General features: G+C 34.0%; 1 protein-coding gene and 1 long non-coding RNA gene across 2 annotated transcripts; both read left to right on the forward strand.

Moving 5' to 3' along the window:
* The first annotated feature begins 3709 nt into the window (after positions 1–3709).
* LOC136415521 (uncharacterized) lies at positions 3710–8821 on the forward strand. Its single transcript, XM_066400118.1, has 6 exons — positions 3710–3838; positions 4469–4629; positions 4909–5048; positions 7754–7826; positions 7937–8098; positions 8492–8821. Exons 1-6 carry the CDS (start codon positions 3818–3820, stop codon positions 8544–8546), a joined length of 612 nt encoding a protein of 203 aa, XP_066256215.1. The 5' UTR covers positions 3710–3817; the 3' UTR covers positions 8547–8821.
* Positions 8822–19786: 10965 nt separating this feature from the next.
* Positions 19787–27524, forward strand: LOC136419537 (uncharacterized). The gene is made up of 3 exons (XR_010753120.1): positions 19787–19920; positions 20171–20335; positions 21565–27524. It is a non-coding gene; the product is annotated as an uncharacterized lncRNA (long non-coding RNA).
* The last annotated feature ends 312 nt before the right edge of the window (positions 27525–27836 follow it).

A 27836-nucleotide genomic window follows, 5' to 3' on the forward strand; every position in this document is an offset into this window, starting at 1 on the left:
ACGACAGTTTTTCCATAGATATCTGCTATGATTTATCTAACCAGGAATGTTCTAAAATGGAAAAGTGTATGCAGATGAACATACAAGTCAAAGTAGCAATGCGAGAACAGCTGATCTGTAAAGAAGAACTAGTGAATATCTAGAGGAAAAAACTATAGCAACTATAATATCCAGCCGTTTCTAAACATTCAGTCAAATTAGCCAATTATTACTCCCCCTAGATACTTAATTCAGCAGATTTATTATGACTGACTATGGATGTCCCACTGCATTAACATGGGCAATAACGATGGCATGATGGGCAACCTGGAGCAAGCTCTTATCGAAAAGGGTTCATCCCCTCACACTGTCGCCCCTAAACAGTCATCTGCTCAGACAATGGGCCGTGATTGGTGAGACAATTGCTGGTTTTTGCGATGTCAATTTGTTTTTGTACCCCCGACAATGCAGTAGGCCTGACAAACAGTGCCGCACGGCCGCCGACAATTTATCGCCATTCAGGTCAAACTTACGGGGGAGGAATTTTGATTCGCCCTTAAATGGCATTGACTGTTTTTGAGACTCTTTTTCCGTTTTAGTTCTGTTTTGTTTAAATCTATGAAAGGAGAATTTATTTTGATTTATTTTTTCCTGCCACCCCTGTATGATCATAAACATTTAACCGGCATTAAATTGTAAACAAATCACGCACGCTAAAGCCGCAAAACATTTAGCCACAACGATGATTATTAACAAAGAAAAAAATTCGATTGAAGACCAAATAATAGTCGATTTACAATACTCCCTTGATTGTATATGCATAATTCGATCATTACGTTTTCAGTTAACATTTTGCAGACTATTGTAAAAGTGGTATTTGTTATTTCGAGGACAAAGGGCCAACGTTGGTGAATTAACTATGGAGGTATTTTGTGTTATTTGCGCATTTTTGGTTTGCGGCCAGTGTCGTCATTTTGTGCAATACCGAACAACAATATGAGGAATTTATGGTTCTTTTATATGTATGAAATTGTAAAAATATGAGAAAACTAACATTTTAATGTTCACCTACTAGTAGCATTTGTTAAAGAGATCAGTATAGAACAACCTTTCGAATTAGCCTAATAGGCATAGACATACTGACTCTTTACCTTAGATACGCATAAACCTACATTTATTGGTTTAGCTCGATGTTTTCCCATTTGGGTCTTTTAGTTTTCCTTCATTTTCATTTTGTAGGCTCTTTCAAATTTATAAAAATAAGGATCAATATAATCCCGTATAAAATGGGCTCGAAACTGCAAGTCATCTAGATGGGTGCGGAGGAATTGAGAAATCTCTACCAAACTAACAACAAAGGAAAAAACGTTCTAAAAGATCTCCTAAAAAAGTACCACACGACCATAAATTTTAAAAGTACTCCAGACTCGTACTTTACATTCTAGGAAATCCTCTAGGTTCTTCAAATCTAATAAAATTGAAAATTGCAAGTTTCTAAAAATTCCTCAGCCTTCTAAATCGACTCAGTATTTTCCAAAAATTTTTCCCACTCAAGAAATGTCTTTTATAGAATCGAGTCCCGTCAAGGGCATAACTGTTCCTAAGACCTACAAACATTCGGAACCCGTAGAATCAGGACAAAAAATTCAAGTTCTTTTTCTAGATCTGCTCAAAACGTTTCAAAAATTAATGTAAAAATGTTCTTAAGTGTCCTAAAGAAATGCTAAAAACCCATAGAGTTTGTACGATCGCTTAGAAAGTTTTAAATACCTGAATAAATGTATAAGATAGAGTAAATTCGTTTTAAATCACCTCTAAACTGTATGTTTACTCACTAGCTAATTTATTAAGCTTTAGGAGAAAGTATGTATGCAGTATGTCTACAGATTACGTACGTCATTTCTTCATGAGGATTTCTCCTTATTTCTATTCTGTGATTGGCGTCGTGAGCAAATCCTCGAGGGAGGAATCTGAATTACCGTTGATTTATTTTTAATTTTTTAAAATTTCGTAGGGCCTGTATTTTTATAAATCGAAGCATATACATATGAATGATAAAAAAAAAACGGCATTGAGATCGTATACAAGATCATTTCTTAATGCTTCTTATTAACCCAAAATTGCACATATTTCTCCAAAGTCTCCTCTTCCAAAGTTAACCCAGGATTAGCGGTCTTCCCACGTTATAACCATCTCCGGTGGTGCAACTTGTTGCTGCACCCCTCCACCCTCATCGATTGTTTAAACCCCGCCTTGTTTGTGCCATTGGCTCAGATATCTTGTGTTCATGTCGGGATATTTGGCCAGATCTTATAAGGGTTGTTGAGTCTTAAGCGATGCTTAGCCAGGTCGTTGTTTAGGCTCTGTAGATAGAAACAGAAAAAAGTTGTCTCAGAGAAAGAGATATGATAACATACTAAGAAGAAAAGATAATTGTTTGGAGGAGAAAATTTAAAAAATATATTAAAAAGATTGCACAATTTTCTCTGCTTTAAATTTCGATAAAACTCAAGCTATGCAATTACTTATGACTATCTCAAAATAATCTCATATACTTGATATTAAACATTTTTTTCTCTGTTTTTAATTAATAAATGAAAATTTCTTAAATAGATATTGAGTGTTTTAGATATACACAAGACAGTCGAAATGATAAAATTGTCTGTCTTTAATTATTGGGAGGAGAAACATGCAATTTATGTTAAGGGTACGTCTACAAATTTATTTTAAAAAGTGACACTAACTATTAGAGAGTAAAAAAATTCGGCCATAGTAAGTTGGAATCACCTCGTAAAATTAAATATTTTATAATATTTAATTAATAAGTCTTAAAAGATTTTTTTGGCCAACATAGAAAGGGAAAAATATATTGACCTCCTTACATTCCTTAAGTCAAAGTGTAAGTAAATAAGAAAAATTGTCCTGTCACGTTACATCTTTCCTTTTCCTCCCATATAATTGAGTTTTGATTGAGCAAAAATAGAGATGGAAACGAGTCCTTCCTCTTTTGTTAATTTATCCGCTCTTTCTCTCCCTTTTCTGGATATCTCAAGTCAGAATAGACAAGGAAACAGCCCCCTTCTCCAATGTTAATTCGTCTGTACTATCTCTCCGGTTTTCTGCAAATTTTGGGTCAAAATATAGATGAAAATCCCATCTTCCAAGATATTTCAGCTTTCAGTTTTCCCTTATTTTTATCTCCTTCATTCAAGTTAGTTAATTTTTGTTTTCTTTAGCTTTTTGTGCAAATTTTAAATTAGATTATAGCGGGATAACTAACACAATATTTTCGTGGAATGCAAAATGTTGTTAAAGTTAAAGTTAGATTTCTTCTCTTCTTCATTTAGTTGAAATATACTCCCGTGGGTAGAAATAGCCATTGGGAGAAAGGGAACAGTCTTCTTCTGTGCGTTGTTTTTTTTTCATCTAATTTTTAAGTTAAAAACCGACAAAGAGAAGAAAAATATTCATCAAAATTATTTTATACTCCTTAACTTCCTTCTAAATAAAAATCGCATAAAATTTTTACCAGTACCAATAAAATAACGTTCTCCGAACGCGCCGGTTTAGCAGTATGAATTCTATGAAAAGCTTTTCGGAATTTCCATACAAAAAGTATACAAAGCCAAGTTTTCTATTGAACCTTCTCAAGGTCACAGCACAAATCTGTACATTTACTTATATCTTTTAAAAAAAGAGGGGGAGGGGATTTAGAAGAATTTATCGCATGTTTCGAAGAAGAGGTTCTCTTTCTCAGCAGCGACTGACCAGATCGGACGTTTATTGTTACCCATTTCCTAGAGTATGGTCAAATATCTTCAGAAAAAGAATCGCGAAAATGTGTTTTAAGTGTTTGATGGTAAGAAAAATTATACTGAAGTATTATGGAATTTAACGAATTTACTTAATTCCCATTTTTTCAATATTTCTTTAAACGTTAATTATATGACTGTCAAGGTGTGAATATCTGTGGCAAAAATCATAAAAAAAGTTTTTTTACGGATATTTGAGTAAAAAGGTTCTAAGTGGATATTTTTCAATTTAAGGTAAAAATTGGTTTGGGTAAGGCGTATGGCCAAAGAAATTTAAATATTCAAATATTAATCTGTTGTAGTGCTTCTTGCTAAAAGGTGCATAGATATGTGTATATGCCCATAATTTCGGTTTAAATTAATGAAAAAATTCTTCAAATTCATAGCATACTCTAAACTAATTTAATCATAAAGTTATTTTTAGAATTAAAAGCAGCAAATACCCACCTTCAACATACAAATCGCTAATATGTATAGTAACGGTCCTCTTTACAAACAACCTGAATTAGATTTATCTTGACCAATGATAGACATATAAGCACAACCTTGAAATTCCTCATTTCCGAAGCGAAGAATGAATAAGTTTTTTTTGCAATATTTGCATCTGGCTTTGCAAATAATTTTATTGTTCGCAGACGTGCACAAATAGCCGTTATGTAAATAAAAATCGTTCGTAGGTGATTTGGGTTTGGGGACACTTGATGGTTAACACTCTGTCTCAAAGCGATCCCAACGAAAGGGCACACCACAGGGCCATTGCGGCCCCAAGAGGGAAAGTGCCGCCCTGTGTTTCACAGCGTGGGCAAACGTTCTGTGAGAATGTTGCAGGTTATCCTTAGTAAGTTCAGGATTAAAAAAAATTGCTGTCTAATTATGATAGGTGAAAACTTAAAAAACATATTAAAAGAACGCAATTAAAAATTATAGTTTTTATCTCTTGTTCATTAACTGGCTAAATCATTAGTGAACGATTTGGAAAACACAGAAACTAAACAATAGCTTATACAACACCTTTCTCATCATCTCAGTTATGTAATTAAAGCATGAGGTAATTAATACTATTTTGTTGCAATTAATGCATGACTATTTCATTGATTCATTGATGATTCTGTTTCAGTGACTTAATACTGAACGCACTAGGAAGATCTAAATTTGACATCACCAAGCTCCTTGTTGACGAATCTACAGATGATGCTCCTAATTTTTTGTCCATTATTACACCCTCAACCTCTCAATCAGGAGACAGGAAAATTTCTGGTAAGTTCGAAAAAGTTGAATCAATTTTTCTTCAAAGAAATTAAAAAAAAAATCGTTAATATCTATATTTTATGTATACATAATTATTTATTTTTTGTCTTTGTTTCAATGCTTTTTTCGTTACTTAATTTTCACAATTGCTTCTTGGTTTGTTCTCTGGTTTCTCACTGACTATATTGGGCTTTTGACTAAGGTTTGGGGGACTGCTGCTCGATTCGTTTAAAACTGTCGTACTTCTTGTATGTGCTTGTGCTTCCCTCTGAGGCTTCATCCATATATGACTGATTCGAATAACGTTGCCTGAAATTTATTCTACTATATGCATTTTGCTACTCTGATCTCGTCTTCACTACATTAAAATCGCTGGATTTTTGTCGTATAGCAAATACATGCACCATGTTGAAAATACTCATCGTCCAAAATTCAACTCAATTTATCGGAATTTAGGATTAAAAATTTCTACGTTGTAACTAACAACGTACGCTCCTGAGTTCTTATAGTACGTTTTAAATTATATTTTACAGACTTTCAATTCTATCCTCAAAAATTAGTGGCGTTCCGAGCATGGAAACCATCGCATTATTTTACACATATTATTTTTTAAAGAAATCGGCATTTGAAAAATCGCACGTTAAAATTTGTAATGATACAATAATGAGGTGATAGTATGTGATTTGAATATTTTTCCTAAATCAGTGCACAAACTTTCAGTTTTGTGCTTTTAGGATCAATAACGTGATGAGCATGTAAAACCATTATAAAAAAAATAAAATCTTCAAAAATACGAATTCATTTCAAGGAACCTCAAGTAACAACCTTGATATTTTTAATTTCAGAAAATATCATAGGAATCTCACAGGACCTTAAATATCATTGAATATTTTAAACATTACAACAATACTTAAAATTTCATTTAGTAGCAAGAAAGATCAAAATATCTTTAAAAAAATCTTTGTCATACCAATAAAACGCTCATTGAAACTCTTTTTATGTTTCATAAAAACGTAAATAACTGGAAATCTTAAACAAATTTTCAAAAATGTCTCAAAACTCCCTTAAAAAATGGATAGCAATCTGTTAAAATATTTATCACAGTACTTGAAAACTCCAGGTCTTTAGAAAATTCTTCAAAAATAAAAAGACGTATCTAGAAAATTGTGTTTAAATTGAGTGAAAAAAATTCATTTGAAGTGGTTATTAAATGGATGGTACAAAATACGTAAAAAAAGTACCAAAACTCATTTTCATACCTTTTCAGGTTTCCTTTTTCAAAATTAAAAGCAGGTAAGTATTTTGGCATTTTTATTTACGTTCTAACACTTTCTGCTTGCACTAATAAATCATTTGTGATGGAATGTTCACTTTCATATCTAAATATAAATTTATTCTCTTCCTTAATATTATATTAAAACAAATACTTATTGGATTTTAGGTTCACCATAATAAACATGTAATGTACCATATGGAGATGAGTTTACAAAAAAAAAAGAAAATTTAGGATATATATACATTTTAGTACTTTTTAATTATCAATAATGTTTAAATAAGTAATAAATGTATTATAATTATTATGAAATTAATGATTTTTTATTAACACCAATCACCTCCTGGTTTTCAATTGGGGTTTGAGTGTGTTTCGACTAAAAAATTTGTAATGAATGTACTGAATTTTATGAAAAACATAATTAAACACATATGATTTGGTCGTCTATTTTTAAACAAATTGGTTGGCATTATTTATTGTTATGTGGAACGTAACTATTGAGAATGGATGATCCAGTTAGTAAAGGCACACTTCTTTTATGAGACGTCCCCCGCCTTGGAGTCGAGTGTAAGTAACAATTTTTAGAGAAAAAATGCTGTTTTTCGCGAAATGATTCGAATTCAGCGAGGATATACTGACAAACCTAACCTGTCGTACAAATATTTTTTGTCAATATATATTATCTACAAGATGGGGCATCAGGAGCACCTCGGAATATTACGTCCTTATTAATCTTTTTGATCGAAAATTGTTTTTAGAGGTCTATGTAGGAACTTATAAGGTCCAACATACCCTGACGATAATTCGTTTTCTTTAATCTTATTGAAAATTAAATAAATTCTCATATTAAGGGGAAAGCAAAAGATAAGTATAGGACACCATAGTATCAATTAAAAGGGCATTAATTAGTGTTTCTAATTAATAGATAAAAATATTTACATTCTATTTGAAATAAGAAAATTATACTAAATTTTAAGTGAGTAAAATTTGACCAACCTTTTTGCTCATTCTTTATATCAGTTTAGTAAAGAATTCATTCTAGTTTGAAGAATAGTTTGTAGTTAAGAAGTAATAGTAAAAAAATAGTAGTTAATAACTTATTTCACTTAGAAAAAAAGTGTTTTCTTGGCCTTTGCATTTTTATATTTTTTCAAATTTCTCGTGAAGTGTTCGTTTTAGACCTAATGTGTGTTATACAAACTTCTACTATTTTCTGCTTCTAATTCCAAATATGTAATAAAATATGGGGTATTCAATTAAAAAAAAAACATGTGTTTGAAGTGCATCTTTTTTGCATATCCTGTATAAATGAGAATATTTTTAAAATGTATAATACCTTTTACATACATCTTTAAAAACAATTTTCGATCAAAATGATTAATAAGGACCTAATTCTCCAAGGTGCTTTTGGTGCCAGACCCTGTATATGTTATTATTTCAGAAGACAAATTATTGGACGATGATGTTATTCCATTACATGTCCTTAGCCGACCATTGGGAGTATCCCACGAAAGGTAAATTATTTAACATTTGCAAAATTCCTATTTAATTAAATTTCATTAAAAAAATTAAGTTTTTATTAACCTCTCATGCAATATTTACTTGAAAATAAACATTTCAACAGATCTACCAGGCATTTCATCACCGACAACAGCACTTTGACCATGAACTTGAAAGTTTTCTCTTCTTCACACCCGCAAATATCTCAAATTAAACGATATAGAAGACTAGACCAATTTTCAGCAACTTTGAGAGCATTTTTATGCAACTTTAACTCTGGATACGGGTAAGTGTGGCAATCCAGTAAATACAAATCCTGGAAAACGTACATCTATTATTTTCTTATTTATTACATTTGCAGTGAATTGAAAAATTTTTATGCCTAGGGAGTAAAAATTACATTATGCAGCCCGTTTTGTGTCATTAAAAGGTCACTTTTTTGCCAATTGAAAACAGAACAATGTAAAATATCCTTGCATATGCAATTACGTTGTAACTCATATTTTTATGGTGAAATTCAATGGCTGCTGTGACGATATGCTCTACCCATTATTCAAAATCGCGCTATTTGATATTATTATTACTTCTTAGACTTTAGTAGTATCTTCCTTCTGTGTCTTCTAACTAATTCTTTTCCAGATGTTATAATACTTATCTTTGATTCCTTTTCCACCTGTAGGTATTTTCATCAATATTTTGGCTGCCAACAGAGACCACCAACCATCAGAAACTAGGCCCACCATCAAGTAATATTTTCACATTCAGGACCACCACATGTGAGTTTTAAATAGTGATATTAGTGTAAGTTCAACAGTGCAGCCATTTTTTAAAGCTTTTTGTAATAATTTTCTAGGTTGACTTAACTAGAAGAATATTGTACACTATAATCTACCTATATAATCTACCTCAAGGGAAAGTGGCTGCACCCTTAATTATCCTATTTGTGATACTAGTTCATAGGCGGTTCGTGATTTAACTGCCCAGTTGCTGCTGAGAAGGTAGCAATGTTGTGTTTGTATGGGTTCGTTAATGTATATAGGTTTTAGTATAAAAAGTGATACCAAAAAATTAAAAATAACAAAACAGGTTTGATGGTGACAAATTCAAATTGAAATCGAACTTGTTTAAAAGGTTCGCTATGGTGATAAAGGCTTGGACTTTTATGGTCTTAAAAGCCTTTTTTCTCTGAGCGACCGTGGACAAGTATCGAAATTTTCACCCTTTAAAAACGAATAATTAGGCACATTTTCATCTAAAGTTCATTCTGATAAGTTAGTATCCACAGTTAGTGGTTTGTTTGAAGTGCTGCCAATTAAGGCCTAACACCACTCTCCAACATCATCTTGACTCATAAATGGAACTTTACAACCGAAAGCGGCTAGCTTTATAAACGTCCACTGCCAAAGCAAAAAATTTAGTAGTAGCAGTGTAAAGCACAATTTTTGATGGTGAGCTATGGCTTAATTTGAAGATCTTCTATGATGCTGTTTCGTGGCTAACGGGATTAATAGTAATACATATAGAATAAGAATTCTCCTCTAGACTTGTTTCCGGTACTTTTAGTATCATTTTGGTTATTTCATTCATTTTTACATCTAGTTGTCTCATAGACCTATGCAGTATCGATTGGGGAAATCTTCCTATTTCCACCATTGGTCATTCACTTTTCTGCCAAGCTTTGCCTTTAACTAACAGCAAAAATTCCGAAAATATTTGGTTTCACTTTATCAGAGCTACGAAAAATTTGTGGTGTAAATGATCAAAGACGAAAAACGTGTAAACCATCATAGACAATTATTCATCCGTGTCAATTTAATATTAAGGGCAGAAACAATGCGCCTTCCATAGCGGGATGAAAAAGAGTGTAGTTCATTGCTAGTAGGGGTCTTAGCTTTCGGAGTAGTTCTTTCTGTTTTTCTCCTTATCATGGAGGTGCTGCGTTCTAGTGCTTCAATTTTTCTCTATTCCTAAGCACCTTCTTCATACATTTCAATAGAATTAAATCCAGAAAAAGGGTAGAAAGGCAGGTGAAAACTCAATATGCAAAAAAACAAGCTAGCCCTTTATCGTTCTTCGATAGTTTCGGATTTTACATGCGCCTGGACAATCAGCTACAGAAGGGGATTAATGTAATTTAAAGAGCGATGTAGAGAGTGGTATTGCCTATTTCGTTTCGAAGGTTGCGAACTGTTTGAGTTCTTTGATGAGGTTGTTGAGAGGTTCAAGCCTTGGCAAATCTTTAAGGGAGAATCTCTTCGTCAACGCGCATAATACAACGATGAAAACGTTTCATATTGTTCTAATAGGAAAAGTTGAACTAATTAGAGTACATGCACCTGTATGAGATATTTCGTTGTAATAGCAACTAAAATACTGCTTAATCAGCATTTTCTACCACTCTGGATTTTTTCAAGTTAAAGGAGTAAAAAATTCCTGGGTATACAAGACCTAAACCTTTCAAAATTTAATTTTCCATACATATCCTCAACTGAACTTTATTCTGATGAATTAGTATCTTTATCTGGTATTTTTGACTGAACTGTCTTTCATTGTAGACTCATTATCGCTCTGGATCGTCCAGTCTTGTATACATAGGATTTTTAGCAATGGAGCCAATTACCTTTTTAAACATCAACAATCATAGTTAAATAGTCTAGTGAAAATTTACCTGTTAAATCACTTATATAGTTCGTAATAGCTTCAGATACGTGATGATTTCGTTTTTAAATCTAATTTATGCGCACAAAATATCCTCATGAAAACCTATCAACAGTAGGTGCTCTCGCATGCTGGTTCCCTCGTCACATCAATTATTTTTACATCATTTACCATTCAAAAAATATCTTAAAAACCTCTTAGCATTAATCCTTTGCTTTGCTAAACCGCATCAATAAGAATGTATTTTTCATTTAAACCCACATTTCCCAACACAAACCTCCATAGTCTCACTTCGAAGACAATTCTTTATCTTTGGATAGCTTTGCAAAAGACATCAGCATAAAAACGAACACCATCATCTTTATTCCTTCGTTCTCGTTCATAATAGCCATTTTACTCTATAGGTCAGTATTTGGTTCTTTTTCGAACACCATCCCAACAAAGAAAGTTTCTGCCAGAAAATTTTGCTTCTTCTAGTTTCAACAATCTAAGACTTTACGAGCATGTAGATGCCAACCTTATCAAGAGCTACATTAGCGGGAAGTTGTCAGTAAAAGCGGCCTAGTGTTTCTTTCCAAAAAATACATATGTATGAAAGCAAAGATCCTTTTTGCTAGCACCCCTCTAGAGAGGATTGGCAATTGCATGTCGTTAGAGCCTGAAAAAATGTTATTGCTACCAAATTCAGACTCAACTTGCTAATTTTTCAAATTCTTGATCTTTAAGACGGACCTGGCTGTATGCTGTGTCTAGTCATAACCATAGACGTCTTAACCTCGAAAAGTAATCTATAAGACCGAAATACTATGTAGGCCATAGTGCATCATGTCAATTCAAAATGGACGGGATATTTTGTAGAATCATTTAGGTCTAAACTTTCTCCAAATACGGAAACTCTGACAAACGAGACTTAGAATCTCGCTGGGGCGTTTCTAGAGTTTCTCTGTGGCTACAAGATTGGGGCCCTTTAAACTCAAATATCGGGGCATCTAATCATAGTCGGATGTGAATGCGTCAATATTTGAGTAGTTGGTTCCCATTCTTATGGAAAAGACACCCCGGATAAGCTGTATTCACGTACCAATTCTCACGGCCCTTCTTCTATACACTTTGAAATGCACTCACACACTTCAATCGTGATCTTCGAATTACCGATTTCAATAGAATACATTCAGGACTAAGATAAACGAATATACTGTCCTAATTAATAACAAGGTTAAACCTCCTTCGTCTTCCAGCAGTTTTAATTTTTTGTGCATTGAAAATGCGCTTCTAACAAGCAAAGAGCTGTTAAAGGGGACTTTAATAGTTAAGAAATGGTCGATAGGTTTCGGTTCTTTGATTATAAGATGTTTTGCTTTCGGGACAGACCTGGAGGAGCTAAAATCAAGAAAGTTCTGTTTAACGCGAAATTGTAGTTAATTTGAGTAATCAATCCTCATAATTTTGAAATAGTGAGCCTCTCTTTGGAACCATCAATCAACTAAAGTTAATGTACGAACGGTTTCTGGGCAGTATTGTTATTGCCAAGGTATCAAGCCCTTTGAGGTAGTTTTTGTAGAGTGTAATATCTTCTGCTAGGTTCCATGATTCGATTTTTATCACCGGAAAGTTTCTTGTGATTTTATGATGAAATATCAACTTTCCTAATGATTAAATCCATGATCAATACATTTAACGCCTGAGAATCACAACATAGCAGAACTGTCTCGGTAAACCTGTTCGTTCCAATTGAGCCTCTACTGTTTGGTATATACATAAAATGGATGATTTTTGTTTTTCAGCTGCTCTTAAAAATTATAAAGTTGTGAGTTTGCTTTCCCAGGCTAAAGAGGCATCTTGGCATCTTCTGGTCAGGTTCAAGATTCGGTTTTTATTACTGGAAGGGTTCTTGGGATTTATGGTCAAGTCTAGTGAAAACTTATGAAGTCTCCTGCAATTGAAGGCATAATGGTTATTGTTGCTTGATGAACACAACATGCACCATTGGCAAATTTTCAATTTTTCTTCATACTTATTTGCCTCATTAACAACCATATTACATCTAACGCAAGCCCATTTTTAAAGAGAGTTTTTCTAAATCCACAATCAAAGACCTTCCAATTCAAACCCATATTATAAAACATCTAAAATATCCTTCTTCTATACAGGATCGGAAACTAATGATTGAACCATTCGATACTGAAGACATTTCTATCATGATTAGTAATATCATTTTGAACAGTTAGAATCTCGGTCTTAATGTTACTGCTTTAAAGATTGATATGTTTCAGCATCAATGGCGAATTATTGATGTCCCAAGTAGCCCAGCATTTCGTACCATCATGGTACTTTACTTCTGAAGGTTGGTTTCAAGTACTATCCCCGGTGCTAGATATTGTTGATCGCTAGGATGACCATTCCTTATATATTCTATAGATATTAAATTCCTTATTTTTGTAAACTTTTTTATTTTAATTTTACTTTTTTCCGTGTAAACTACGGTTTCACTGGGCTCAACGTCAAACAATGCTGCGATTATAACTTAGATAGATTTAGAGGCTCGTTCCTTGTTACTAAATAATTACATAGTAAGATAGTTTTAAGTAACAGATGTTGCAATAGAACCATTCCATCCATCTATTCATCCATACATTCATTTACATGTTTTCTCATTTGTTCACTGCGGCTGCCCACACCTGTCTGCCAAAACGAGACGAAAGCCCGCTACCAAACCAATGGGTTGCTGGGAGGGTTAATGGGTTAGGAACATGCGGGATTTAACCATGTGAGGGGCTGTACCGGTTCTAGATCTAAGGATATAGAGCACTTACATCTCTCTGCATGATTGAAACCCGCAAAACCACAGAACATCTAGTGCTTAGGATCTACTTGTATGTGGTTGTACTGGATGGCAACAACATCTCTTTCGTCTGATGCAACTGCGTAAAGGTAGATTATGTCCTGGTTTGGTGGCAGGGGTTGACATCTGTTGATCGTTTGTGTTCGCATCATTGTCCTCATTTCACTCACAACTTTCATCAACTTCATATCACTCAACTTCCTTTTGCAATATCTGTACCAACTGGGGGCCCAAAAAAATTTTAAAAAACGCTAAAAAATCCCCTTTTGTGTTACTGTTTCAGTTGCAGTTGTTTTACAGCTTTTCAACTGACAACCCTTAACAATGACTCCCTCCATTAATTATGTTGCTTATTTGCTGGACTGATTTTCCGTGGTGTACAGAGGATCATCGGCAAGATTTACTTTTCCGTGTGTTTTCTTATTGGGATAACGGCATCCAGTAAGACACTCAAGCTCATTTACATGCATCCAGAAAACGAGATACTGATTATTCACTGCATTGGATATGAAGTGTTATGCGGACTGAAATGCTCTAAATGAGGTTTGTTTGATGGCGATTCTTGGTGGCTTTATTGTTCACGATATGAGGATTGCAAGCCGTTGCGAACATCCTCACATGTGGGATGAAAATCTTGCATGTTTTCCGAGCATGGAGAACTTCCTTTTTTAACCGCTTATTTGCTTCTTTAAGGCCTAAGACAGTAACGCCGAACAGGCAATTAGTCCCTAAGTAACATCATCAATAAGATCTGAGGTTTGGGATGCAATTTTAAGGGTTTTGGCACAATGGAGGCGGGTTCTGCTTGTTCGCGACGGCCGCCGACTTCTGCCTGCCAAAACGGGGCGCCGAGCCGCTCCCAAGTCACGGGGGTGTGTGTGCGGTATGGGGTGGGAACAGGGGGAGTTTAAGCATGTGTAAGGATGTGACAGTCATAGATCTAAGCCTTGATCAATATGGTACCACTCAGGTGGTACTTTATCGCCGCTCGGGGATTGTTCCACAATGGATTTTTCCACGAGCGGTATGCCGTGGCAGCATTAACATCTGCATTTAAGATCTATTTGGTGAAACTTTTTTCGCGCAGCATCGCGAGTTAAAATATCGCTTGAGCGGTGGAACGTGAACGAGGTTCACATCTTTCTACATGTTGAAATTCAACCAAAACACAGAACATCTGGTTGCTTAGGATCTGCTTTTACACGGTTCTACTTTGATGCGATTTAACATCATTTGCGTCTTGGAAGAACTGAGCAAAAACAGGTTCGGTCCTGGATTGCTGGCAGCAGTTGGCGACTGGTGCACTGGCGAGCAGAGCCAACAGCCATTGTGACTTACAATTAGATTTGAGTACCAAACCGAACATGCATGAAAACTGCTTAAATTTATTTAAGTATGTTTTGCATAAGGGCACTGTACTTAATAGCCTAAGACCATCTGATGCTGAGGGCGATCATTTTTATAGAGACCGCTACTTTTTGTACACCTAACATATCTAACAACAGTATTTTTGCACTTTCTAACCACAACTTTAACATATCAATAGGCTTAACAAAATTTTCTAGCTGTCTTCATACACACCAAAAGTTCTCCACTTTTACATCTATGATGAGGGAACATTTTGACATCAAATTTGGTTCGGCACCGGGTTTGACCTCTCGTACACAATACCGAACATCAAACCTATTGTACCTTCACGTCCGCTGACGTCTTTGTTGGTTGGACTATTTTATTGGAAAAATGCTGAAATTTTTAGACCATTGTAGGTTTGTTAAACAGGTTTTTGAGACTTTCTTTTCCAAAAATAACAATAATGTTCGCAACTTTTCTATAAAGGTTTTTTAAGCATTGGAAATAATTAGCCTAATTCCCAGAAAAACGTCCTTCCTGTGAGTAGGTCTCAGAATTCACCTTTACAGAGACAACAGTAGTTTGAGGATTTGCCTCATAGTTCTATAACACTTTTCCATTGCCACTTTTTCCGGTTCGAATGCATGTTTAAACATTCAAAGTGACAAATTTTAGGACTTTCCAGTAATGAAACCCAGCACCATCAGCCACCAACTTGATAGACCTTTACCAGTATTTCGTAACAGCGGATTTTTCTGTACCAATATTTACATTTCTATAGGTACCAATGGATTTGCCTCATATTCAAAATTATGATAAATTGAATTAAATGACTTGTCGGCTGAGTGCAACTAAGATTTTGAACAAAACTTACTAACACAACTCAACAATCTTGGGCTGATGAACACGAAGTGGAGGGATTTTGGGGTTTTTATCCATCAAAAGTGTTGACTTTAAACGTGTTCTGAATGATGATATTTGAAAGTAATGTCTCCTGCTGATTTGGCATGATGATGGAGATAAGGACTGAAGAACACGGCATGGCAATTCTTTAGTTACTACATTCTTTGGGATTCGGGACATACACCACACAGAATTTGTGAATGATCCAAATTTGACTTCATTGATTAATGGAGAGCTTCTACTGATTGAACAGGACAGAATCGATAACACTTTCCTTGTAAGTTAATCCCCTCTGATTGATTTGCCAAGGGTTTTTATTTAGATCAACGAACTACAATGTGCTGATCAACCTAATCAACCTCGTTACCAACTCATTTTCAATAACTACAAGATAAATTAATTTTTGCTGTGCCATAACTCATGGTAGGACACAAACAGTTCCTATAGCTTGATCATTTACGGCCTATTTGACCTGTAAACATCTGTATTTTTCTATCCTACAGAAGTTTAAGGCGCTGTTAAACCAAAGATTTTGTAATTTTGTATTATATGGGTCATTATGCTTATTATGTAAATATACCTAACGGTATATACAGGGGTATTATCTAGCTGTAATGCTTATGCATAGCTGTGTATGTGTATGGAATTGTGCAATAAAAATAATGTATTTACCATCTTTAGCACAATGCATAAAGATGGTAACACACTGCCATTTTGTAATTTAACCGAACAAAATATATAAATGTGTATATACTTCCATTAAGCTTAACTATTTATATCACATCACGTTGAATTTAAATATTTAAAATGAGCAACAAAATGGCGGATTTTATTCTGAATCCATTGTGAATTCTAGTCATTGTTGTACTACTGTTGTAAAAAAATAAAAAACTCAGAAATAAAGACTAACCATTTATGCAGCTTTTAATTTGCTTTTATTTGTAACTTATAGTGAGCATGAGAAGAAAACATTGGCTTAAAAGAACTGTGGTTCTACTTTGGAGCTTTGCAAAGACACAGTAAATCCACTACAAAATTAAATAAAAATTAAGTTTCTAACATTCAAACGACGATATCTAGAGGCCTTATTTTGCTGATATCTATTTGTGCACGCTTTAACCTATATCGAATACGCTCTGAAAAAGTTGGTTTGTTTGAAAGAACTGTAGTCTTGTTTGAACTTTCTACAAAAAGGCCATATATCTATAGAAAAATTGAAAAAAAAATTTAATCCAAAAATTCTTAACTTCAAAAAGTAAGTATCTAGAAGCCTCATATTTGGTGATAAAATCCATTTACACCCGTTTTTCATCCATAATTTGATATCGCTCATTAAAAGTTATTTATGTTTAATATATTTTAGTTATTGTTATACCGTTCTTGCAAAGAAATAAAGATGGTATAAATCCTATTTTAACAGATTTTTATTCTACCTTAAGTATACCTATCTCCGCATCCAGATAATTACCATTATCCAGTTGTTTCTCTCCGTTGACGCTTATCACTATAGCTTAGTTTTTTCGTCCTCCATTCTTGAAGAAATTAAGCTAAAATTAGATTGAGTGTCGAACGGAGAATATGTTCGTTTTACAAATGAAGTAACTGGATAAAAAGATCGGATAAAAGAACTTTGGACTAAATGACTGTAGAATCACGTTCTGCAGGAACGTAACAGCGCCTGCTTCATCAGTGTCTTTCCTTTAACTATATCTGAATAACAAAATATGAATTTTTATGCACCTACAGAAATTTACTTTACAGTCACTGTATCCAAAAACATCTTTTTACCCCTACACTTGATACGCTGATATTGACTCACAATTCAGAATCAAAGGTAATTTTTTCTTAACTTCATTATTATCTGCTTTCTTTTGGGACTATTCATACTTAATTTCATTCTCTCATTACCTATGATAATTAATAGCAATCAATGTTCTAAGCACAAACCAGATGTACTCGCATATTTCCATTTTATTGTATGCATTACATTCATTATTGGCTATTTCATATTCATGGTACCTATTTCTGCGTAGATGCTTAACATTCTAAATTTTAAATTATTCCTGGTAAGAAATAAATCTTTTTCCTTCAAACAGATAGGCAAACAGCTTTCTTTCTAGAGGGAATTCATTTTTTTATCTATTTTCTGGAGACTTTAAGTTAAAACTTCAAGGGAAACAATAATCTTTTTCCAAATTATTTTATATATTCTTTTTCCCTTGCTTTGTTCTTTCTGCATTCTGAGCAAAAATGGAAAGGAGAATTGTCTCCTATTTTAATGTTAATTAACTTTTGTTTTCTCTTTAGTTTTCTGTAAATTTTGAGGTAAAATTTGGAGGGGAGAGTGCATTTTTCAATTTTTGTTAGATTTTCTTCCTCCCTTATTGTCTAGACTTTCTGACAAATTAATTAATTTTTCCGTTTTATCTTATTCTCTGAATATTTCAAGTTAAAATATAAATAAAAACTTTTAACTTGCTTTCAGCATTTCATTATTCCTGATTTTTGTTGCCTTTTTGAGTCAAAAATGTTAGAGAAACAAACTAATTCACTTAAATTAGTTCACTTTTATTTTCTTCATCTTATTATAAGTATTTTAAATATATTTTTTTTTAGTTTAAATTTTCACTCTGAATTTTTGACCCAAAAAATAAGGGAACACAGTGCTATTCTAACAAGCATCCTACTTTATCCTAAAATCATATTGATATTATTGTACAGATTTTAAGTTCTAAATACAGTAAAAAGAAGTACTAATTTTCTACGATACTTTTGCACAAGCTAATGTAAGGGATTTATTCTTCAACTCTCAAAGGATTAAAATTTTTCTTCATTCCGTTATGTTCCTCAAGAGGGAGAAAAAAAACAGTCGTCCTGTATTAACTTAATATTTTTTAACTTTTTCTTAATTCATTAACGTTTTATGTCAGAAATAGGGAGAGCAAAATAAACATTCTGCGTAATTTATATAGGGTGTCCCAAAAATAATGAGACAAAGAGCATCGGCAGATTCCTACTATCAAAATATTAAGATCCAGTGCAATTGTTGTATTCCGAAAGTTAATATTAATAAAGATGTAGGGTATTAAAATTTAAATTTTATTTTAGATTTTATTTTATACCTTTACAGTCTTTTGATCAATGGTACTGAAACTTGGTATATGAGGGTTTCGGACGTGACAAATAAGGTAGTGCTATCGGTTTTATTGTAGCTAATAGGGGGTGTCACTTGAAGCTGTCTTTGCTAATTAAAAAGGCTCTAATTTTTTTCCACGTAGCTGCTGTAGCCTTATTAATAAAAATATTATTCTGTTTAACATTTTAAATAAAAAGGTATATAAGGTTAGTAGCCTCAAAATTTGATTGTTTTTGAGATATTTGCTAGTTTAATGCCTCATAAATGTTCGTAAGTATGTATTTTTGAATGGAACCGAGAGTTGGCGAAGTAATTATCTATAATACAAAACTGGTTTTTAAATTATTTAGGTATACTGACTTATTTGTATTGCACAAACTACTAAATTTGGTTTTAGGCAATTTTTTTTTAAATTCTAATTTACAGAAAGTCATAGCGCACGTACCGTTATTACATTATGAACATATCAGCGTTATAAATACGACAAATATCGTGAAAACTGCCAAGTTTTGAGGCTACTAACAGGTATAGCTGTTTTATCTAAAATATTAAACAGAATAATATTTTTTATTAATGGGATTCCTGGAGATGCATAGAAAAAAATTAGAGCTCTTTTAACTAGCAAAGGCTGCTTCAAGTTGTGCCTCTTATTAGTTACAATAAAACCGACAATAATACCTTATTTGCCACGTCCGAAAACCTTCATATACCAAGTTTCAGTACCAAAGGTAAAAAAACTGTGAAGGTATGAAATAAAATCAAAACTAAAATTTAAACTTTAACACCCTACATCTCTATTAATATTAACTTTCGAAATACAACAATTGCACTGGATCTTAATACTTTTATGGCAGGAATCTGCCGATGCTCTTTGTCTCATTACTTTTGGGACTCCCTATATATTTAACTCTCTTGTAAATAAAGCCATATAAAATAAAATGTTTAGGAATTTTGATACAAAAACTTCACAAAACCAATTTTGCTGTTAAATCCTGTCAAGGTCACGACACAAATCTGTACATTTACATTTTTCTTTGAAATAAAATATGAGAACAGGGGTAGAACAGGGGAGGGGATTTAGAAGACTTTATCGCATGTTTCTTCGAAGAGGTTCTCTTTCTTAGCAGCAACTGACCAGATCGGACGTCTCGTTGCTATCCAGTCCTTATTCAGTACCATCTGGAAAGCAATCGCGAAGATGTGTTTTGAGTTTTTGATGGTAAGAAAAATTATATTGATCAATTATATCTGAAATATTTCAAATTAACCAAGTGAATTAGGTTTATCTTGAACGATAGTGAGCCTATTAATGCAACCATTTCTATTCCTCATACCTCGAAAAAAACTCCTTATTCCTGACTCGAAAAGTGAATAGGTGTTTTTTCTAGTATTTTCATCTTTCATTGCAAATAATTTCATTATTCACACACGTGCTCAAAGATCGTTGTGTAAATAAAAGTTACTTGCAGGTAATCTGGGTTTGGGGACAATTGATGGTTAATACTTTATCCATTGCTCCATCACAAAGTAACCTCAAAGAAAAGGTACACCACCAGACCATCGTGGCTCCCCAAAGAGAAGGTGCCGCTCTGAGTTTCATAGCTTGAGTAGACGTTGTATAAAAATGTTCCTTAGTAAGTTCAGGATTAGAAAAAACTGCTTCTTAAATGAAATAAGTGCAAACACATAATAGGTGTTAAAAACAGGCTTAATTGCTGATAATTAGAAATTATAATTTTTATTTGTTGTTCATTAACCACTAAATCATTAATAATCGATTTGGAAAACACTAAAACTAAACAATGGCAATTAACGCACGAGGCAATTAATTCTATTTTGCTGCAATTGATGCATGATTATTTCATTGATTCATGTTTTTGTTTCAATAACATGGTACTGAACACCGTTTGAAAATCTAAATTAAAAAAAAAATCCTGAAATTAGCGCCATTATGTGCATAGAATACATTATATTTTTTCTGTATGTTTCAACCGTGCGCCCATGTGCTAAATAGCCATGTTGGATTTAATTTCGATATATTCCATAAACCAGTATACAAATTTTCAATTTCATCTTTCAAAAGTAAATGACGTTCTCAACATATAAATCGTAACAGATTCAATGCTCATTATTCTCATAAAAAAGTAGATTGATCAAATGTAATGTTGGAGCTAATAGTCGCCCATGAGTTTGAAATAGTTATTCCATCAATTCCGTAAATCACTGCAAAAAAATCATATAGACCCTGTAAAACCAACAGCATTCAACACACCTATACATTTATACTTATTTCCAAGGAAACAAAAAGTTGTAAAAGAATTTCTGACTGAGACGCCCATGATGTAGCATGGGCGTACCAGTATCTGTTTAATTTTTAAATTCCTTATTAAGGAAATGTAAAAAGCATAATTTGATGATAGTTATTTGATATATTCGTCGATTTTTCTCAAAACTAAACGCAGGTGACAACTTTATCATTTTTATTTATTTTCTAGCATTTATCACGGAACGTTTACTTTAAAATCACATAAATCTCTTTTCTTCGTTAATTTTAAATCAAAACATTTATTGAATCAAACGCTTATGGTATTTTATGTTCAGCATCACATGCAAGCATTAATAATGTATCCTATAAAGGTGAATTTAGATAGGTGGGTTACATGAAAATGCACCTACCATTAATTGGCACCTCAAGGTCTCATGGCGAAATTCAATAGCTACTATTATAATGTGTTCCACCCATGGGTAAAAACCATGAAATTTAATTAGTAATTTAGTCTATATATCTTTTTTTTTGCATTCTCTCATCAATATTTTCCTAGATTTTATGGAAATTTGTCTCTAATTCATCCTTCACTCTTAGATATGCGCATCAATGTTTTGGCTACCAACCGCCTGTGTCTACAAGATACGTAAAACCCAAAATCCAACCATCAGAAACTCATGCCACCATCAAGGAATACCTTCGCGTCTGAGACCACCAAATGTGAGTTTTATACGATAATATCGATGTAATATTTACGAGTTCGTTAAAATTATTAATAATAAGTTTGTTGACCAACTTAACTGCAGAAATTAAAACATTTCTCAATTGGAGGTGACTACACCTACAATGATAACCATATCTGTGATACTAGTTCATAGGCGACTCATATTTTAACTGCTTAGTTACTGCTTGGAGAGCATCAAAGTGTTTGTGAATGTATGTGTGTAGTATGTGTGCATGTAGTGTTTTAATACCAAATTAGTCTCAAGAAATAAAAACTGACAACAAAGGCTTGATGGTGACCAATTCAATTTGGCAATCGGACTTGTTTAAAGGGTTGGCACTGATGATAAATGTTTTGACTTTTATAGTCTTCAAAGCGTTTTTCACTCTGAGCTGACCGCAAACAAGCAGTACAATTTTAACTCTTTCTTTTTTAATTAACTTTTTTATTCAGATCTAACACCACTCTCTATCATCTTGCCCCAGAAATGGGAATTTAGCATTGCAGACAACTAGATTTATATACTGCCCAAACATAGTAGTTCAGTATGAAGCACAACTTGTGCCCCAACTTGAAGTTAAATTGATTCTGAGTTATGGCTTAGTTTCTCTTTCCACATTTCCACCAACACTTCACATAAGGCAACGGAACTTCGTCTTGGAGATTCTATGATTCTGTTTCGTGACCAACGATATGAACAATAATACAGAGTAAAAACTCTCCTGTAGACTTGCTTTCGGTATCTTCAATGCTTTCATTCATTTTTGCACCCAATTACTGCAGCATTTTCCTGACTGCTATGTATTTGCAGTCAGGAAAATGCTTTTATTTTCCCCGTTGGTCAGTTGCATTTACTATCTCCCTTTGCTTTCCCTAACAGGAAAATTCTTGGAATAATTTGTTCAATTTTTTAATTTTTATGCATGTAAACGTGTAGAGTCTTCCTTGATCATAGCTTTAATTTTCTTAGTTCTTCCTCCTAGTTGATACTCCCATAATTGGCTTTTCGCTTTCTCTGGTAAATCCATTCACCTTTTGGTGTTTGGATGAAACAGACGTTTTATGAGAATATCGCACTAGTTACAGCGATATGGAGACGCTTAGTTTTCATATCAAAGTGAGGCTTCTCCAGAGGTGCGTGATCCATTGAGAGATACTTCCTTCAGGATTTATCATAGGAAATTCCCTAGCAAACTGGAAGGAAGCATCCCCAACCGGACTGGAGATTATTAGTACTAATGTGGTTGCAGAACTCGAGGGAATGCTGTGGCCAGCGGATTTTTCAACAACTTGCGGATTTCCTAAGTTTTTCCTTGCGACTAGTATAAAAATAAGGCATCTTCCATCGTGATAGAGATATCCTGCTTCCCCCAGAAAGTCATCGAAAAAACACTATAGTTCAATGTCAGTAGGATTATTAGCCCACTGAGCAGTTGTTTCAGTTTTTCTTTTGATCGGCAGGTGCTGCGTTCTGTAGTACCTCATCTCTTCTCTACCCCTAAAGCACCTTTTTGTGCACTTTTATAGAATTAAGACCAGAATAGAGTTAATAGCAGGACGAAACGACCTTCAGTTTTTCATCGTCATTCAATGGGTTCCATGGAGTGATACAGAGAGTGATGTTTTCTAATTGCTTGGGTTGGGAAGAATTGTTTGAGTTGTTGAGTGATTCAGGCCTTGGGCAAATCTTTGTGGTAGCGCTTCCTCATTAAAGTGCATAGTAGCGTGATGATATTATCTTATGTTTTGATAGCAAAAGATGGACTAAACTGACTAAATGTACTTGTATGAAAAACCGCTTTATAATTCATTTCCTTTCGCTATTTAAATAAATTTAACAAATCATCTCAGGTATACAGAAACTAATTCTCCAGACAAATCTTCAATCAAAATACATTCTGATGAGTTAGTATCTTCATCTAGTGTTTTTGCTTGAACTGCCTCTCATTTAAGGACCACTGCCTCATTCTATCATCCAGTTCCATGTACATGGAACTTCAGCATTGGAGGCAACAGACCTTGTAAACGTCCACAATCATAGCTCAATAGTGCAGTAACAACTCCGCTTGAACCTACTTATACATATAATGAGCAATAGTTTCTGTTTCATTATGATTTTGTTTCTAAGTCTGAGTTACAAGCTCATGCTCAAGATAGCCTTATAAAAACGCAACATAGTAGCTGCTTTTGCATGCTTAATTACCAAATCAAATTGATTATTTTCACATCTTTGCTTAGCACCCTATCCATCGCAGCGCAGTAATAGTCAGAGATTAGCGGGGGACCCAAAAAAAAAAAAAAAAAAAAAGTTAAAAACCTCGCGGCTTTTCTCCCATTGATCCTTTGCATTGCTGCTGCCACTAACCATGGTAATTCATCAATAACAATAACACGGCGATTTAATCTTTTTCTTTTTCCATCCCACTTTTCTCAACGCAAACCTCCATAGTTTTTATTTTGGACACAATTTCGAACCTCGTCCGGGCAGCTTTGCAAGAGATATCAACATAGAAGCGAACACCCCTATATACATCCTTCCGTGCTCTTTTGTTGCCATCCAATCCTTTAACTTAGTATTTGGTTGAGTTTCAAGGAGTGTCACTACGAAAGAATTTGGCGGTAAGATCTTACTTCTACTAGTTTTAGCGTTCTAAAGCTCTGTGTGCATATAGATGCCAAACCTATTTAGAGTTGCGTTAGCGGAGTGTTGCCAGCAATAGCGGCCTAGTATCTCTTTCAGAAAGCGCGAATGAAAGCAAACACTTTGCCTTTGTTGCTAGCAAAACTGCGCCAGCGCCTCTCTAGAGAGGGTTGGCAATTGCATGTTCGCAGAGCCTGAGCGAATGTTATTGCCAGTAAATTCAGGAACAACTTGCTCATTTTCCGAGTTCTTCGTCCTTGAAGTACACCTGAATATTTGCTTTGTTTAGCCATAGCCACAGAGGTATCTAGCTACCAAAAGCAATGTATAAGACTGCAACGCGTTAGGCCAAAACCTACGTTTGCCTTAAGACGCTTTCTTCTAGGTATCTCCCAGTATGCACAAAACTTAATAGACTTGAACTCACTTATCACTTAGCATATCTTAAATCCGTTTATCATCCACAGAGCGACGAAGAGGAGGGATTTCTCTTCTATTACGACTTAATACTGTTTCGCTTCCGCCAGTTAACAATAACCCGGTAGGATAGATATTGACAATCTACAATCTTGGATGCCTTAACAAGGACCAACTTCATACTTTTGGGTCCAATTTCGACTTTATAAAGTGCATCATTTTTGATACTGTTGAATGGGACATTTTGTAGAGCCGTTTAGCTGTAACTATTCTCCAAAGAGGGAAGTACTGAAGGATGGGGCTTGCATTCGGGGTGAATTTCTTCTCGAGTTGCTTCCTTATGACTGGTTCTATGGTTGAGCCCCGTGTCCCTCACAGGGTGGACACTAGATAAGGGGTGATCCCAGTACCAGGTCTCCCAGGCTTCTTTCTATTCATCTTCAAACGCACTCGCGAGTTTCAATACTTCTTAGGACCATTTCACTTCTTCTTACTAGATTTTAATAGAATACACTCAGGACTATGATTGGACGAATATACTTGGCCATTGAACAACAAAGTGAGACCTCTATCGTCTTCCAGCAGCTTGAGCTTTTTGTGCTTCGAAAATGCACCTCTGACAAGCAAGGGGCTGTTATAGGAGACTTTACTAGTTTATGGAATGATAGAGAGAGCCTTTGGTCCTTTGGTTATGAGAGGTTTTGTTTCCAGATCTTTGGCAGGTCTGGAGAAGCTAAAATCAAATAAGTGAAATTACAAAGCCGAATAAAGTCTGCGACTGATTGCAAAATGTTCAATGTTGCTTTGAACTGAACGCAAAGTAGATAATTGTTCTGTTGCAACATCTGTGCCTTTTTTCTAAAGTCATTTGCCTTGTTAACACTCATATTACATCTAAACCAAAACGGTTCTTCGTAAGACTTTTTCCAAACCTAAAAATCCCATTTCTTTACAGAATCAGAGCATAACATATCATATATTATTGAAGATATTTTCACCAGAATTAATAATACTTTCAATGTTATTGCCATACAGCTTGACATATCTCAGCAACAGAAGTCAGTTGCTAATGACTCGAACAGTCCAGTATTTTCTCATAATGTTTCTTTATTTCTAAAAGGTGCTTTTTAGTACTACTTCCGGTACTATATGCTGCTGGCTAAAATGATGAATGTGAGAACTTTCTAGCCTTGCATAATTATTAGGTGATGACATAACCCTTCCGCTGATTATTTTTTAGTCTTCACTATTCCACAACCAACCATAATCTGAGAATGATGCAATGTCCTTTGAAGTGCCAACCTGTTCAAAATGATGAATTTTAGAGCTTTCCAATAATTAAACCCGAAATTATAAATACGATACGGGATAAGTGCATCTGTGAATACAAAATTCATCAATTTGTTATCTACCGTTGCAGTGAAATGTAGAATATCAATCTTCGTTTTTGAGTTGAGTATCTTTTCGTTCCAAAAATCAGAATAAAATTTCATTTTTATCACTGGAAAGTTCTTATTAACTATTTAATTTATTATTTAATTGTTACTTTGAGCTTCTACCGAGTTATGGCAAACATGACGCAATTATCGGTAGAAATTTACCACCAAACTCGTTCGTTTCGATTGATTTGCAACTTCCATTAAAAGACTATAATGGCTGTCCATCAAGATTTATTAGGTGATAATATAGGTTGAAATTTGTCCAGAATTACGAACCTTTAAGACACCGAATACAACTGATGAACGTAAAGTGGAAGGATATTGGGATTTCTATCTATCAAAAGTCGCTTTTAAACGTGTTCCGAATGATGATACCTTGAAAAACTCTCATGTCTCGTGCTGATTTTGCATAATGATGAAAGTTACGGCTGAGGAACACGATAGGGTAATTCTTTACTCAATATATTCTTTGAGGTTGGGAAAATATACTGCACAGAATTTGTTACTTACAATTTTAACCCTGCTCGCTTTACTTTTTGATCGCTCACGAAGCGCTTCTGTTAATCGAGCATGATACAAATTTGTAGAATCTACGAAAGCTTCGAATGATTGAATGTGACATAAATCGACAGAATTTTCTCTGTAAACTAATTTATTCTGATTGATTTGCCGATGTTTGTTACTTCAATCAACGAACTACAATATACTGATAAACCGAATCTACCTCATTACCACTTAAACTAATGTAAAATAAGTAAAACTTAAATTCATTTCTATAACTTACTATAATTCACTGAATAACTCAAACAGTTCCTATATAACCCAAAAGCTTATTATTTATGGTTTATTTGACCTCGGTGCCTCAAATTATTTTTTTGGGGGAATTTACGCTTATTTACTTAGAAAGCGCCTCCATTCTTCTCTTCCTCAGAAGTTTCAGGCGCTATTAAGCCAAAAAATTTTTAAATTCACAATGCCTTGGTCACCATCATGCTTATTGTATAAATATACCTAATAACATTTACATGGATATAATGTACCTGCAATGCCTATTTATGTATAACTGTGTATGTGTATGGAATTGTGCAATAAAAATTATATATTTACGATCTTTAGGGCGTAAAGTCCCGTACGTAAACATGATAGAACAATGCTAAAAAAAAACACTTTCATTTTAACTTTTATTATTTACATACACCATATCGATGCATGAATTTAAATGTTTAAATTGAACAAATAGCAGATTCTGAATTTCTGAAATTCGTACTGAATCCACTGTAAGTTTCAATTATTGTTATAATATTATTGTAAAGAAATAAAACTGACGTTAACTCTATCTTAACAGATTTTTATTCTACCTTATATTTACCTACCTCCAGATCCATTTTCATTATTATCCATTTGTTTCTATATATTTGAATTTTCATTATCCAATTTCTCTATCCATCTGCTTTTACCGTAATAGCCTAGTTTTTTCTTCCTTCGTTCTGTTTTTTCGTGGCTGCTGACCTCCATGCAAGAGAAGCCAACTTCAGTGACTATAATATAGCTTTTCATAAATGCTTTACTTTCATATGGGAAAAACTTACAATCTGAATTATTACAGCACCGTCAAGAATAATTTGGCAAGTTTTAAGGATCAAAATTA

The sequence above is a fragment of the Euwallacea similis genome, chromosome 2 (assembly GCF_039881205.1).
Source record: "Euwallacea similis isolate ESF13 chromosome 2, ESF131.1, whole genome shotgun sequence".
Classification (NCBI taxonomy): domain Eukaryota; kingdom Metazoa; phylum Arthropoda; class Insecta; order Coleoptera; family Curculionidae; genus Euwallacea; species Euwallacea similis.